We start from the raw sequence: 15,648 nt of genomic DNA on the forward strand, positions 1-15,648 counted from the left end.
GCTGGTCACTGTGAGGGGGCTGGTCACTGTGGGGGCTGGTCACTGTGGGCGTTTGGCCATTCACTGTTGGGCCTGGTGGGGCCTGGCAGGTCTGGGCAGAGCATGGGGTGCTTGGCTGAGGTGTGGGTCTGAGCCCTGCTCCCCACTGCCTGAAAGGGAGACCTGGCCTGGCGAGGGCGTGGGCGCTGGGCGCGTGGGTTCCCCAGCACCTTTCCATCCCTCTTCCAGGTGCTTTTTGGGAAAATTTATTCCTCGTTCTACCATTTTGGCCCCCAAGGGCCTGTTGATGGCAGCACTGCACCCCTGGCCAGGAGGAGCAGGGCGCCCCTGGGAAGATGGAGACCCCTGCCCACCAGGGCTGCTTCCTGGGGCTGCGGATCTGGGCAGGGCCAGGCTGAGCCTCCCCTGGGCCTGAGGCTCCTCTGTCTTGCCTTCTGTTCTGAAGCAAGCCTCCCCCAAAAGCCCAGCACCGGCCAGGCTTGGGACAGAGGCGGAGGCTGTCCAGGATGCTGTGGCCTTCGTGCTGGCAGGCGAGCCCGCCTTCCTCACCTCCCTTTCTCTCCATACTCTGCCTGGGTCCCCATGGTCCGGCCAACCACTGTCCCCTCGCTCTCACTGACGCCCCTGCCCCCAGTCGTGGAGTCGGGCGATCTCTGGGGGAAACACCTGCTCCGCAGCCCCCGGCACTCCCCCAGTTATTCTCTCGGTCAGGGCTTCCAGGCTGTTGAGAGCCCCCTTGCAGCAGCGGAGGAAGATGAGAGACCCCTCCCCCGACAGCATCCACATGCCCCCATACAGTTTTGTGGACAGCCGCAGAGGTCACCACAGGGTAAGAACCCTGGGGATGTCCTCTCACTCAGGGCTTGCTCGGCCGCCTTCACCTTCGTGCTGGTGCCCTGAGGACCTGGAGGACCCGGTGGTGAGTCTAGCTGCTGTTTAGGCAGCTTCCGCAGGAATCCTGAGGCCCTGGTGACACACCAGTCCCTCCACCCCAGCAAGCATGTCCCTCAGGCAGCACTGTGCCCGCCTAGGTGATCCACGGGCTAGGGCAGGTTGAGGCTGGGCCCTTTCAACCCGGGAGCTCCATTCAGGGTGATGGCAGGAGCACGGGCACCCTTGGAGTAGAGAGAGACCCACACATGCTGGCAGGCAGGCAGTGATGAGGGGCATGCCAGGGGAAGCTGGGCAAGAGGGGTGTGTGAAGAGCTGGGGTGTCCTGCTGGCCCCAAACACCAGCTGGCGCTGGCAGCTCCCCACGGCCCTCCCACCTGCCCTGGAGGCTGCAAGACCTGATGGGGGACAGCCTGGGAGCTGCCTCCTCCTCCTCTCTGCTCCTCTCCTCCTTCCTCCTCCTCCTCCTCCTCCCTCCACCATCCTCCTCACCTTTTCCCTCCTTTCTCTTTTCTCTTCCTTCCCCCTCCTTCTCTCTCCTCTTCCCTCCTCCCCCTCGCTCTCCCTCATCCCCCTCCCTCCGCCTCCTCTCCCTTCTCCCTCCTTTTCCTCCTCTTTCTTCTCCTTCTTTCTCCCTCCTTCTTCTCTTCCCTCCTTCTTCTGTTCCCTCCTCCTTCCTCATCGTCATCATCCTCCTCCTTGCTGGCTGAGGGCCACCATTCCCATCTGGAAGCTATCACTCAATACTGCCTCCCAGGCTTGAGGCCCTGAGCCAGCCCAGGAGACCAGCATTTTCCAGAAACCATTCCATTCCTCAGGAGAAAGAACATCCACGGCCTTTCTCCTCCCCCCGCCCCGCCAACCCCTGCAGAGAGGATCTTGGGCAGTGGATGGGCCCACCCAGACCTCCCCGAGGCCTTCGCCGTCAGAGGCTGCTGCGTGGTCAGGGCTGCCCTGGCTGTTTTCTTTACCCTCATTCTAAATGGAAATAGACACACAAGCGAATTGAACGTGCTTCCTTGGGCCGTGCTGCCAGCTCTGCTCTCTCAGCCCAGCAAGCTCTTTCATTTCCTGTGCGAGAGGCCAGCTAGAGGAGAGGCCGTAGGGGTGGGGGCCAGCAGGAAGGAGCTTTGGGGGAGAAGCCAGGCGCCCAGAACGTTGGAAAAAAATCTTTACGCTCCCTGCTCCCCATGCCTAGCCCCTTCACCTGTGCTCATGCATGCAGACACACATACAGATGTGCCAGATGCAACTCGCAGCCACCACACCCATACGGCAACAGGGGCAGGCGAAGACCGGCAACAGATACTTGCACACAAGTGCACACACACAAGCACCTGCACATGCACACACTCATGCACACATGTACACACACACAGAAGCACCTGCACCTGCACACACATGCACACACACACACTCATGCACACGACACACACGCAGAGGCACCTGCACACATACTCATGCACACACACACTCATGCACACACGCACACACACACTAATGCACACACATGCACACACATGCACACACACATGCGCACGCACACACCTGCACATGCACACACACACTCATGCACACACACACAGATGCACCTGCACACGCACACAAACTCATGCACATACATGCACAGTCACCTGCACAGGCAAGCACACACATACCATGCACATACACACATGCTCACACAATCATGCACACACTCATGCACACACATGCACACAGACGCACCTGCACATGCACACACACATATGCACACACACACAGAGGCACCTGCACCTGCWCACACATGCACACACACACTCATGCACATGACACACACACAGACACACCTGCACACGCACACTCATGCACACACATGCACACACACACACTCATGCACACACACACAGACGCACCTACACATGCACACAAACTCATGCACACACATGCACAGATGCACCGTCACCTGCACAGGCAAGCACACACACACCATGCACATACACACATGCACACACACTCATGCACACACATGCACACAGACGCACCTGCACATGCACACACATGCACACACGCACACTCATGCACACACGCACACAGAGATGCACCTGCACACGCACACACACTCATGCACATGTACACACACACAGGCACCTGCACCCACACACTCATGCACACTCATGCACGCATACATGTACAAGGCACCTGCACATGCACACACTCATCCACACACTCATGTACACATACACAATCACCTGCACAGGCACAAACGTGCACACACCATGCACACACTCATGTACACACTCGTGCACACTCATACACACAGATACATACACATACAGGCACCTGCACATGCACACACACAGGCACATGCACACACACTCATGCACACACATGTACACACTCATGGGCACACACTTGTGCACACACACTCATGCACACACAGGCACCTGCACATGCACAGACTCATGTACATACACACACACACACACACACAGAGGCACCTGCCCCTGCTCACATACTCATGCACACACTCATGTGCACACACTCATCACACACGCACACACACTCATGCACCCACTCATGCACACTCACACTCATGCACCCACTCATGCACAGACACACATGCACACACAGGCACCTGCTCACACACACATATATATGCACACGCATACACATGGGCTCACGTTCATGCACACACATGCATGCACCTCAATGGGAAAAGTCTCTTGGCTGGGGTCTACCAGTGCCCTGCTGTGGCCATGCTGAGCTCACCATTCAGGCCAGGGCTGAGTGCACTGGGGTTTGGGGTGAGCTGGAGCCCACCCAGCTTGTACTGGAGTGTCCTCAGGACCCCGGCCCAGTGCAAACGTCCAGCTGGGGCCTCCCAGGCTGCTCTACAAGCCTGACCCACATATCAAGTCACCCTGCCTTGAAGCTGGCTGGGGACACAGAACTCAAGCCAGGTGCTCCCTGACCGTCTTGGTTACAGATCAGGGTGATAGGCTGGTTTGTGCACGGGGGACAAGGTGGGGTCGGAAAGGTGGTGACAGAGACGAGCCCCACAGCCCAGCGCTGGCTTCTGCAGGTATGGCCTCAAGCCCAGCACCATGGTGCCCCCTGGTGGACGGTGCTGCGGCCCCAGCACCGGTTCTTTCTGAGCCTCCAGCTCTGACCTGGATCTCTTGGTCTGGCCCTGTTGCCAGCCTTGTCTTCCATCCAGCTGTCCCTTTGCAGGCCACACACCCTCTGGGGGACAGTCTACCTGCCCTGTCATCTCCCCACTGGGGTATCCCATGTGGCCCTGGAGTCAGATAGCACAGGCTGGGGTTTTGGTGCCCGCCCAGGGCCGTGCTGTCCCTGCCCACACTCCTGTGCCCGGGAGCAGGAATCCTGGCTAGTGCTGGAGCTGCTGGCTCCTCCTCTGCTCCCCATGGGCCTGCCCAGGGCTGGCTGGCCCAGGCAGCAGCTCCAGGAGGTGACTCGATTCCTATCCTTGGAGGCGTTTATGAACCAGGGGTCATTCAACAAGCATTGCTGAACTTGGCGGCTGAGCTGAAAACCCTGCCAGCCCTGGGACCCAGGGGGCTCTGCCCTCAGAGACCCCCAGAGTGGTCCAGCTTCACAGGCTACACAGGGAAGCAAAGCCCCAGCGCATACTCTTCATGGCTGGGATGGGGAGATGGGAGGCTAGAGGGAGACGGGGGAGCTCAGGGTGCCAGGGAGGAGCTGCCCCAGATGGGGTAAGGTGAGGGCAGTGGGCCTAGCAGGGGCGAGATGGGTGTGGGGAGGCTGCTGCCAGGTGGGGTCTGGGCTGACCATCGAGGGCTGGCAGGGACCAGGACAGAGCCTATGGGGAGGAGTAGGAATGGGGTGACAGGGGCCACGGCTGTGGGGGTGGGGTAGAAGGGTCTATGGGGCCTCAGGGCTGTGGAGACCCCTCCGGCAGCTGGAAAGGAGGGAGTGCAGCTCAGGAGAACCCAGCTGGAAAGTGTAGCGAGGGGCATTGCTCCTGCCTTGTCTGGCCTCCTCCAAACGGGAAATGGATTGCACCCGGCACCTCCCAGAGCTTGCTGGGCAACAGAACCAGACCCTCCCGGGGACTTTGGAGACAGCTCCCAGAGTGAGAGGAGGGCCCTCTCTCTCTCTCTCTTTCTCTTTCTCTCCCTCTCTCTCTATTTTTCAGATGGAGTTTCATTCTTGTTGCCCAGACTAGAGTGCAGTGGCATGATCTAGACCCACTGCAACCTCCATTTCCTGGGTTCAAGCGATTCTCCTGCCTCAGCCTCCTGAGTAGCTGGGATTACAGGCATCTGCCACCACACCCAGCTAATTTTTGTATTTTTAGTAGAGACAGGGTTTCACCATATTGGCCAGGCTGGTCTCAAACTCCTGACCTCATGGGATCCCACCCGCCTTGGCCTCCCAAAGTGCTGGGATTACAGGCATGAGCCACCCCACCCGGCCAGGCCATCTCTCTCTTTCAGGGCTCCTGTGGGAACCCTTGTTGGGCATGTGGATGACAGGGTGAGGTAGGGCCTGGGGGAGGGGCCTTGGCGATCCAGGTTGGGGGTCTTTGCTGGCCAGCATCCCTGGGGCCTCTGCTTCTGCCTGGACACTCAGGCGAGAGGGTGAGGCATAGCCCTGACAGCCCTTGAAGGGGTCCTGGGGCATCTGGGAACACAGTGAACTCACCCCGGCCATGAGACCCTGGGCCTCCCTCACGGTAGCTGCAGCGCTCAGCACGGCTCCCAGAGTCAGGAGGCCCACCAGGCTCGACCCCACAGACAAGACTGGTTGGGAGGAGAGAGAAGGAGGGTTAGGGGCGCCAAGACAGGCCCTGAGTGCACACAGCCTGGGTCTGAAATCTAACTGGCTTCCAGGGCACCCAGCAACTGGGTCCTAGGGCCGTGTTAACAGACAGAGGGGTGGATGCAGCCTATCTCCTGGGCAGGGAGCTGTGGTCTGAGGCCCCTGCCCAGCTGGAAACCACAAGGAGCGGAGGGGAGGGGAGAAAGGGAAGGGAAGAGGTGGGGAGGGGAGGGGAGAAAGGGGATGGGAGAGGAGGAGAAGGGAGAGGAGAGGAGGGGAGGGGAGGGGAGGAGAGGAGGGGAGGGGAGGGGAGGGGCGAGGTCCGAGGGGGGGGGAGAGGAGGGGAGGGGAGGGGAGGGGAGGGGGGAGGGGAGGGGAGGGAAGAGCAAGGGAGGGGAGTGGAGGGGAGGAGCCGCCATGGGACCTTGGAGTCCAGTCAGGGCCCCATCTGACTTGGGAGTCAGGGGCTGTGCTGGACTTCTGGGGGCTCTGAGTGGGCCCCGGTCTCTCCATCAGACAGGGCCTTGAGGGAAGGAGGAGGGAGGTAGGACTCATTCAGCCTAGGGGACTGCCCCTCCTTCCCTATTTCCCTCTTTGCCCTCCCTGCCTGTGGGGCTATCTTTGAAGCCACATGCTCCCCACCATACCCTAGTGACAAGTGGCCGGAGTAAAGCTGTAATCTTATCAGCCCGGACCTGGACCCGGGCCCCAGGCGTCCTCCTCCAGGGAGGCCCTGGTCCTAGGACTTGGGGAAAAGCAGTGGGTTCTAAGCCAGCAGCCCTGACCTCCTAGGCCTCAGTTTCCCCACATCTGCCCACTGGGCTGCAGCCCTCCTGGGCCTCCTGAGCTCCCGTCTGAGAGTCCTCCACAGGTTCGGCTCCCGCATCCCCTCATGAAAGGCGCCTTCCTCGGCCTCACTCCTGCTCTCTGGATGTTGGACAAGTCACTGCTGAGTCTCTGCAGGGAGGCGTCTGGCTAGAGCAACCCCCACCCCTTCCCCACTCCGTCCCAGGAGCTAAGTGGAACATCAGCCGGTGTGGAGCCCTTTCCGTGGACCTGCTGAGCCCGGCCCCAGGCCAGTCCCAGGTGGTGCCTGCCTGGAATTGAGCCCTGACTGCACAGAGCCAAGTCCTGACCCTGCCCGACATATACCCACACTGTGCCCACGCTCCCGTGGGGCACGAGAGCCAGGCAGGAGCACCGGCTGTCACCCAGACCCCAGGCTCTGTCCTGGGGAGCGAGAACTCCAGGGCAGCCCCTCCCAGCCCCTGACCACTCCTGGTACCTGCCCAGGGCCTGGCACCATTCCGACTGTGAGACCTCACACCCAGCTGGGCTCCCACCAGCCACCCTTGCGCCCCAAGCCCCTCCCGACACAGCCAGGCCTGGATGTCGCTTACCCCATCGGTGCACAGCCTGGTACGGGTTCTTCTCCAGGGACGCTTGGCGGATGACAGCAAAGTGGGCCCCAAAGTAGGTGAGAGCCACCGTGGTGGCCACAGAGAGGCCCAGCAGCTGCGGACAGGGCAGAGTCAGTGTGGCCCCGGAAGGGAGACTCTCAGCCCGGGAGGCAGGGCTGGGGCTCTCTCCAGCTCCCTGGTCCCATGAGAGACAGGCTCAGCTGCAGAGTTTCTCGGGGTCTCTGTGGAATGGTCTCAGGGGACTTCACTGCAGATGCCCCAGCACCCTCTCGGGCACACACACACATGGCCAGACGTGCACACACTCACAGCTCGGCTTCCCCAGGCACCCAGGACCTCCAGTCATTCTGTCTGGGGTGGGAGTGAGCCCCACCTCATGCCAACACCCTCCTGGGCAGGAAGGGGAAAAGATCCCTGGTGCCCGGCAGCCAGTGCCCCTCCAGCCCAGCTCGCCCAGGCCTGGGCCCCCCTCAGGCCTCCTCCAGGCCCTGCACTGCCCCTCAAGAGGAGAGATGGGCTGTCCACAGCGGTCACTGCCTGCCAACTGTCTGCCACCAGAAGCCCCAGGCACATGTCTGCAAGGGCAGGACGGGGACCGTAGGGCTGTTGTTTGTGTGAGGGGAGGGGTAGCCCCAGTGCTGGAGGCCTGGGGAGCAGGCTTCACCCCTGCTCACCCCCACCCACCACCCACTCCTGCCCTATTACCAAGACAAAGAAGCAGGTGACCAGCATCTGGCATTTGGCAACCCTGACTCGACTCCAAGGCCCCATGGCGGTTCCCCTCCTCTTCTCTCCTCCCTTCCTTTTCCCTCCCCTCTCCTCCTCTCCCCTCCTCTTCTGTCCCCTCCCCTCCCTCCTCTCCCTGTGGTTTCCAGCTGGGCAGGGGCCTCAGACCGCAGCTGCTGGCCCCGGAGGTAGGCTGCATCCGCCCTCTGTCTGTCTGTCAACAGGGCCCTAGGACGGAGCTGCTGGGTGCCCCAGAAGAAGGGCAGGCAGGAAAGGGAGGGGCAGTAAGGTCGGCCTCCTCACCCCACCTCACCCTGCTGCTCCCAGCCCGGCCCAAGATGCCAGGGCATTTGCTGACACCTGAGGCCCTTTGAAGCCAGGAGGACACGGCCTCATTTCTGGTGTGGCCACTGAGGACGGCGCTGAGAGCAGAAAGTGACGAGCAGGGCTGAGTGTGGGGTGCGGGGAGACGCGCCCGGAGAGGAAGGGTGAGCTCCCCGAACGGGGGATGTGCAAGTGTGGAGTGGGCCTTGGGGGCATGATCGCTGGAGGAATTTGGAGACGGGTCTTGTTGGAACGCCATTGTGGAGGTGCTCTTAGGAAGCACCATTTGAGATGTCCAGTGACAAGTTTTGAGAAGGTCCTGGTTTTTGATGCCTTCAAAAACCAAATACCCTAAGGTGCGTTTTGTTGCAGAGCCTTCCTGGGGCCACCGGGTAGGCTGCGTCCTCTCTCACAGCCACGCGTGGCCTCCAGGGGGAGGCTTTGACAACCTTGAATTTGTAATTACACAAAGCCATGTAATTACACGTGGGCGGGGCCCTGCTGCAGGCCCCAGTACAGGCAGGGTTTTTGTGGCCTCTGGGCGAGGGTGGGCCTGGAGAGGGTGAAAATGCTCCAGGTGAATCCCCGTGCAGGGACCACTCTGGGCGCTCCAAGGCGGTGCTGACAGGTGCCTCTGCTAGCCCTCCCCACCTCTGCCGTCCCCTTCTGCCGGTGCTGAAATTGCTTCTCCTACATTTGGTTGGGACCTCATGGCGGTGGGGGGAGCCAGACCTGCAGGTGTGGCCACCCAAGTGGCTGTGGGAGGATGGGTGGGCTGCTGCCTGCCAGGAGCTGCTGGGGGAACTGCTCAGACCTCCTCCTCCCTCCCGCTTCGCCCAGCACCCCGCCCCAGACAGCACCCTTGGTAGCTCTGGCCCCCAGGAATTCCCGTCCTGAGTCTGAGGGGCTTGTGTGGGCCTCAGATGCCTGGCATCCATAGCATCACTTTAGCTGGAGGTCCAGGTGTGGCTCAGGCTGGGGTGCAGGTATGAATCCAGGGGTGGCAGCAAGTGTGAAGGGACCAGATCCAGGGTCAGGAGGCCCCCGGACTGTGCAAGTGGCCAGCTCGGCCTGTCCCGGGAAGCTGCTCTGGGCTATGTCCAGCCCATCCCTGGAATTGTCCTCTGTCCTTGGCCGCCCTGGATCCTGTGGGCGGGCCTGGAACACCACGCCCTCCTGGGGTGCCTCTTTGCCAGGTCTGAAGAATTTTGGAGCAGGGTGGTCCTGGGCTCTTGACCCACCCTGGTGGGCACCTTCTCACACCAGCATTGTGCCCAGGTGGCCTCACTAGTCATCTCAAAGTGGCATCAAACCTCCCATCTGGTGGACAGAATCCCCAGGCTGGCCCTCCAGAGACCAGGTCTGACCACAGCCCCCCTCCCTGTGCCCACCAGTGGGGGCAGGGAGCCGGCGGAACCCCCGTGCCCTTTGCTGACCACACCTGCCCACCCTGATACCCCCTCTGCAAGAATAAGTGGCTTGTTGAGGGGAAGCCACTGTGCAGGCTGCTGCCAGCCTTCACACACCCCTAGCCACCTGCTCTAGAGGTGGTGCTGCCGCTTGGAGCCTGAGAGGCCCCTAGAGCAACTGGTTCAGCCCCAAGGGGCTGATCCAGGAGGACAGCTGCCCCCCACCCCCCCGCCTCACCAAGGAGCCTGTTCTAAGGGCGGGGCCGCACTGCAAGCCCGCCTAGGGGTCCCTTGCTTTATTTCCAGGGAAGAGATCGGGGGTGGATGCGTGTGCAGAAGTGGATGTGTAGGAGTGGATGTGTGTGCAGGAGTGGATGTGTGTGATGTGTGTGCAGGAGTGGATGTGTGTGCAGGAGTGGATGTGTGTGTAGGAGTGGATGCGTGTGATGTGTGTGCAGGAGTGGATGCGTGTGATGTGTGTGCAGGAGTGGATGTGTGTGCAGGAGTGGATGTGTGTGTAGGAGTGGATGCGTGTGATGTATGTGCAGGAGTGGATGTGTGTGTAGGAGTGGATGCGTGTGATGTGTGTGCAGGAGTGGATGTGTGTGTAGGAGTGGATGCGTGTGATGTGTGTGCAGGAGTGGATGTGGATGCGTGTGCAGGAGTGGATGTGTATGCAGGAGTGGATGTGTGTGCAGGCGTGGGTATGTGTGCAGGAATGTGTGACAGTGTTTACCTTCCATACTTCCTTTTTCCTCTCTCCTTCCTGTGAACTCCTGGTTCCCAGGTGCCCCGCTTGCTCCACAACATCCTTACCCACCAGAAGGCCCCTGGCTCTGCAATGCCACCTGCAGCTGCCCAGCCCTCCACCCATGGGGCCCTTGTTCCACCTGCCACCGCTCATGAAACTGGATCACTCAGCTCTTCACTGGCTCGCCTGTGGCTACTGCCTCAGTTTACCTGTGCAGTTGTCCCTGGCTATCTGGCTGGGTAGGACTTGCGCTTAGAAGCAGTCTGCTCCCTGTGTCCTAAGGCCAGGGAAACTGTGTCCTAAGGCCAGGAGGTGGCAGCCTCTGCCCTCCCGAGACAGGGACCTGTGAGCAGCCTGGCTCTGTGGCTTGGAGCCTGGGGGTCCCCTGACCTGTCTGTGAGCACTGCCCCTCCCATCAGGGAGGCACTCAAGAGCTTCCCACCTGTGTCACAGGGAGTGGGGCCTGGAGCCTGAAGAGACCTGTGGGGGCCACATGAGCACCTGAATTCAGCTCCTCTCTGTCCTTTCCCTTGATTCTGAAATTGTCCCCACAGCGCAGGTGCACCAAGGGAGCTGCCTTTGCAGCCTGTCCTGAGCCCAGGGAGGAGAAGGGCGGCTCCCCTTCCTGATCGCCCTAGGCCTAGGTCAACTGGGTGGGCCCAAAGGGACTTCTGAACCCCCACTGCCCAGGCAGCCCCCTTTCCCTAGATGCCCCATGGCCTGTCCCCTGAGAGCCAAGCCAAGCCCATATTCAAACAGGGCTCTGGGGTCTGGGTGCTGCCCTGCTCCCAACCAGGGAGGTTCTGGGCACGGTTGCCTGGACCTTCCCTCCCAGTGCCATGGACTGCTGCCCCCGCTGCCCAACCCCAGAGGGCAGTGATGGGCACCGTGCTTTTCCCTGCCCCATCCTGGGAGCCTAGGCCTTGCCCTCAGTAGAGGCAGATGGGACCCAGGGATGGCTGCCCCTGCATAGACATGGCTGCCTCCCAGGGGAATCTAAGGGACCCAACACCTGCGTCACAGATGCAAGGGACAGACTGTAGGTGAGGCAACTCCATCCACATCCACGCTGAGCCACGCACTAGCATGTGGGGCTGGGCACCACCAAGCCTGCTGTCCCGCCTGGGCCACCCCAGCCTGGGCTTAGACTCAGCACCCCGTGGGGGTGGAGGAGTGGGGCAGGGGAAGGAGGTGCCCGGGGCAAAAGCCGGATGTCTTCAGAGTGACCCTCTGGGGCTAGGCAGGGCTGGGGACGGGGGAAAGGCCTGCTGGCAGAAAAGCGCGCACCGGCCCCTCTGCCGAATGGTCCCCACACTCCCTGTGCAGACGCGGCAGGCTGCAGGGCAGAAGCTTCCAGCCCATTCCTGGTGGCCAGCGTGCTTTACTTGGTCCTTGATGAAGAGAATCGTTCTGACAGGCGGCTGCGGTGAGCTCCTGGTACCTTCGAAGCTTCGGCGTTGCCTCTCCAGGAACCTAGACATGAACACTCGTCCCCATTCAGGCCAGACTCCGAGGCTCAAGGGTCAAGGCCCAGGCCCGTTGCCAGGATGCCCTCTCTCTGGGACAGGTGTAAGGCCCCTTGGGAGGGGTGTGCAGTTGCAGAGGATCTTTAAGCAGGGTGAGGAATAGGGAGGAGAAGGCTTTGGGAGGCTACAGCCCATGCTCTCTGGGTCACCAGTTGCCAGCCGTGTACCCCTCCCCCACTTTGGGGAGAGGCCAAGGACCCCAGGATGGGAGGGAACGTGCAGTGCGGGCTCACCCAGAGCTGCCCAGCCTGAGGGTCCCTCCCATGGGGACTGCACCCCTACATCTGCTGGGGTAGCCTCTGCTTAGGGTGGTTTCAGGTGAGTTCTGATACGTCAAACACCACCATCAGGACCAGGGCAGACAAAAGAAAAGTGAGCTGATCGGAGTGTCCCAGTTGGGGGCTCACAGCCTTGAAGGAGGGCAGGGCACAGCCCAACGGGGTTGGCCGCGAGGCCCTGGGCCTGTGGCTGAGGTTGCATCTGGCATTGGCAGCGATTGGAACAGGCCGGCCCACGGAGCCCTGTGGCCTTCGCCAGTGGCTCATGGTGCCACAGGAACTGGAGCAATGGGTGGCCTCCCTCGTCCAGTGTCTGAGTCAAGGAGGACTGGGTCCTTCCCCTAGGAAGGACCCTGCTCTACTCCTGCAATTTACATTGTTCCTGTTTCCCCCAATCTCCCCCCAGGGACCTACGGCCATTTGCTGGGGTGGCTAGTTTGGAAAGGGGGATCATCAGACTCAGAGGGATAACTGGACACTGGCTCAAACCTGCCACCCACTCCTGGGGACACAAACATCCCTTAGATCTAATAGTCAGAGGAGGGGCATGTGGAGGCCAGGTTGCCCACGGAGTTCTAGCTCAGGTCCAACTCTTGGTGGGTGCAGACATTACTTCCCCAGCCTGTGACGGGTCAGTAAACAGATATGTGGCAGCCAACAGAGCCCTCACATTTGTCCGCTGACCTGGGGGGTGGAGGCTACTATGGTGGGAAAGGCGAAGTGGAAGCCATTGGGGTGGGAAAATCGTCAGTCAAAAGCAATCTGCAGCCCTGCAGGGACCACAGAGGTCAGCGCTGCCACTGAGGACTTGGAAGACGCTGGGCGGCGACCCCACCACAGCCCCATTCCACTTGTCTAAGTGGTTTGTGCAGAAGACGGGGGGCTCCTGGAGAAAGAAGGACAGTGAATTCTGGTAAACTTAACCAGGACTCCAGCTGCAGCTGCTGTTTCAGATGTGACTGCTGATCGCCGGGGGAAATCAAAGCATCCCCAGACACCTGGTGTACAATCACTGATCTGGCGGAAGCTTTGATTTTTAAAAGAGATTTTAAGTCTTAGAGCAGTTTGAGGTTTACAGAGAAATTGAGCAGATTTGAGATTTCTTATAAAGTACCTCTCCCTACACAGTTTCCCTATCATCAATATCTTGAATTAGTGTTTACATCTTTACAACTGATGAGCCAATATTGATCCAGTCATTGATCAGGTTACATGAGGGTTCCCTCTTGGTGTTGTACATTCTGTGGGTTTCGGCAAATGCATAATGGCATGTGTCCACTATTATAGTGTCACGCAGAATTATTTCACTGCCCTAAAATCTGTCTGTGCTCCATTAATTCTTCCCTCCCTCCCCACTAACTCCGGGAAAACCGCTGATCTTTTGACTGTCTGCAAAGTTCTGCCTTTTCCAAAATGTCACATAGTGGGAAATTATACAATCCGAAAAGGCAGGGAGACTTCTTCAGATTGGCTGCTTTCACTTAGCGACATACACTTAAGGTTCCTCCACATCTTTTCATGGCATGATAGCTCATTTCTCTTTATCACTGAATAATATTCCATTGCTTGCATATACTAGAATTTGTTTATCCATTCACCTATTGAAGAACTTCCTGGTTGCTTCCAAGTTTTGACGATTATAAATAAAGTTGTACAAACATGAATGTGAAGGTTCTTGGGTGGACGCACGTTTTTAGTTTATTTGGGTAAACACCTAAGGCTGGGTTGTATGGTAAGACTGTTTGCCTTTGTAAGAAACGACCATTAATTAGGTCATTCCCACATGGATCAGGATATCACATCTGAGCTGCCTCCAAGATCCAAAGACACCCACGAGGCAGTGTGCTTCCCAGATGGCTGGATTGTATGGTAAGACCATGTCTGGCTTTGTAAGAAACCACCAAACTGTCTTCCGAAATGGCTGTCTCATGTTGCATTTCCACCAGCTATGACAGAGTTCCTGTTGCCCTATGCTCTTGCCACCATTTGGGGATGTCAGTGTTTTGGATTTTGGCCATTCTTATCGGCAGCTCATTGTTGTTTTAATGTGCAATACTCTAAAAATCTCTTTTTATCAGCCTATTTGCCATCTGTATACCTTCTTCGGTGAGGTGTCTGTTCATAACTTTTCCTATTTTTACATTCAGTTGTTTGTTTTTTGTTGTTGAGTTTAAGAGTTCTTTGACTACTTTGGAGGCAAGTCCTTTATTAGAGATGTGTTTTGCAAAGATTTTTCTCCCAGTCTGTGGCTTGTCCTTTCATTCTTTGAACAGTGTCTTTTGCAAAGTAGAGCCCTTTATGTTAATGAAGTCCAGCCTATCAGCCATGATCCAGTGAATGCTTTTGATTCCTTGATACCTCTGAGTAAAGGCCACAAAAAGCTGGTTGCTTTTAGCTGGTAAGGGCAGCAATACACGTGCACGGTCCTGTTCTGGGGTAGAGTATACCAGCTCTGTGTCATAATCCAGCCCACAGCGACTTTGACCAGCTTTCCCTTCCACAGCCATCGGCTGGCCCATCACACTGATGATGGCAACTGATCGTGGTGCAGAACTTGTGAGCAAATGTGGTGAGCAGAACTGGCATTGAATCAAGGACAACGTGATAACACGGTGTGTGCTGGGAGGTGGGGAATGAATCCCACGGAAATCGGGGCGGGGGCCTGACCCTTTGATGAAACTGCTGGGGGTCCAGTGGTCTGGGGCATGCTATGATTTACCTCTGGTCCTTCCTTCTACCTAAGAGGAAGCACGGTGCCTCATGGGTGTCTTTGGATCTTGGAGGCGGCTCAGTTGTGATATCCTGACCCATGTAGGAATGGCCTAAAATGCTGTCTGCTTTCTGTGAGTCCCAGAACAAGAGAAGGCTCTGCCGCAAGTGGAAATGAAAGCTGCTGAGCCACTGGAGCCACGCGACCAGCAGATGCCACAGCATTGGAGGTGTCTGTGGCAGATAAGCATGCTGTGTGGGGGCCGTGGCAGGCTCCTGCAGGTGAAGCCCAACCCAGGGTCCTTAGGATTTTGGAGTCAAGCTCTGCTATCCTCTGTGGACAACTCTGTGGATTGCGTCCAGGCATCCATAGAGACTGGACACATAACTGCAGGCCACCAAGTCACCATGTGGCTGGAACTGTACATCATGAGTGGGATGTTGCTGGACCCAGCGAACATGGAGTTGGGTGTGCACAGCTGTGTTCTGTGTTCTGTCAAGTGGAAGTAGCATATACAACCCCGGGCTCAGGCAGGCCCTGAAGGCGCGACCAAGTTACATGAAAAAGTGGCTCCATTAACCATGGTCCTGACTCCTGCCATTCCGTGGTCATTCTCCCAGCCAGCACCTGTGGCTTCCTGGGAAGCTCCCTGCAGCTTGATCATTGCAGAAGAACAAGTCCGGTCCCAGCTTACAGATGCTTCTGCGGGACACACACGGATGGCCACAGAGCTCAGCCCCGCTGAGCACCAATGGCGAAGGGAAGCGCTCCCAGCGGGCAGAACTCTCAGCAGGGTCCCTGGCTTTCCCTGTCCCTGGAAGGAGAGG

At 58.7% G+C, this 15,648-nt stretch overlaps 2 protein-coding genes across 2 annotated transcripts in view; one reads left to right on the forward strand and one right to left on the reverse strand.

Moving 5' to 3' along the window:
• TSPAN32 (tetraspanin 32) overlaps positions 1-7,935 on the reverse strand; it is a 19,953-nt gene extending 12,018 nt beyond the window's left edge. The window contains exons 1-3 of the mRNA XM_032268402.1: positions 7,803-7,935; positions 7,077-7,191; positions 5,560-5,657 (exon numbers count right to left, since the gene is read on the reverse strand). Coding sequence (XP_032124293.1) covers positions 5,560-5,657; positions 7,077-7,191; positions 7,803-7,868 — 279 coding nt within the window. The 5' untranslated portion in view covers positions 7,869-7,935. The remainder of the gene's footprint in view (positions 1-5,559; positions 5,658-7,076; positions 7,192-7,802) is intronic.
• Positions 7,936-10,245: 2,310 nt separating this feature from the next.
• CUNH11orf21 (chromosome unknown C11orf21 homolog) lies at positions 10,246-11,950 on the forward strand. The gene is given in 2 exon segments (XM_032268404.1): positions 10,246-10,462; positions 10,464-11,950. Coding segments are annotated over 2 exon segments (258 nt in total). The 5' UTR covers positions 10,246-10,397; the 3' UTR covers positions 10,657-11,950.
• Positions 11,951-15,648: the final 3,698 nt, after the last annotated feature.

This window comes from Sapajus apella, unplaced genomic scaffold (genome assembly GCF_009761245.1).
Source record: "Sapajus apella isolate SASKATOON/1434 unplaced genomic scaffold, GSC_monkey_1.0 scaffold181, whole genome shotgun sequence".
NCBI classification, from domain to species: domain Eukaryota; kingdom Metazoa; phylum Chordata; class Mammalia; order Primates; family Cebidae; genus Sapajus; species Sapajus apella.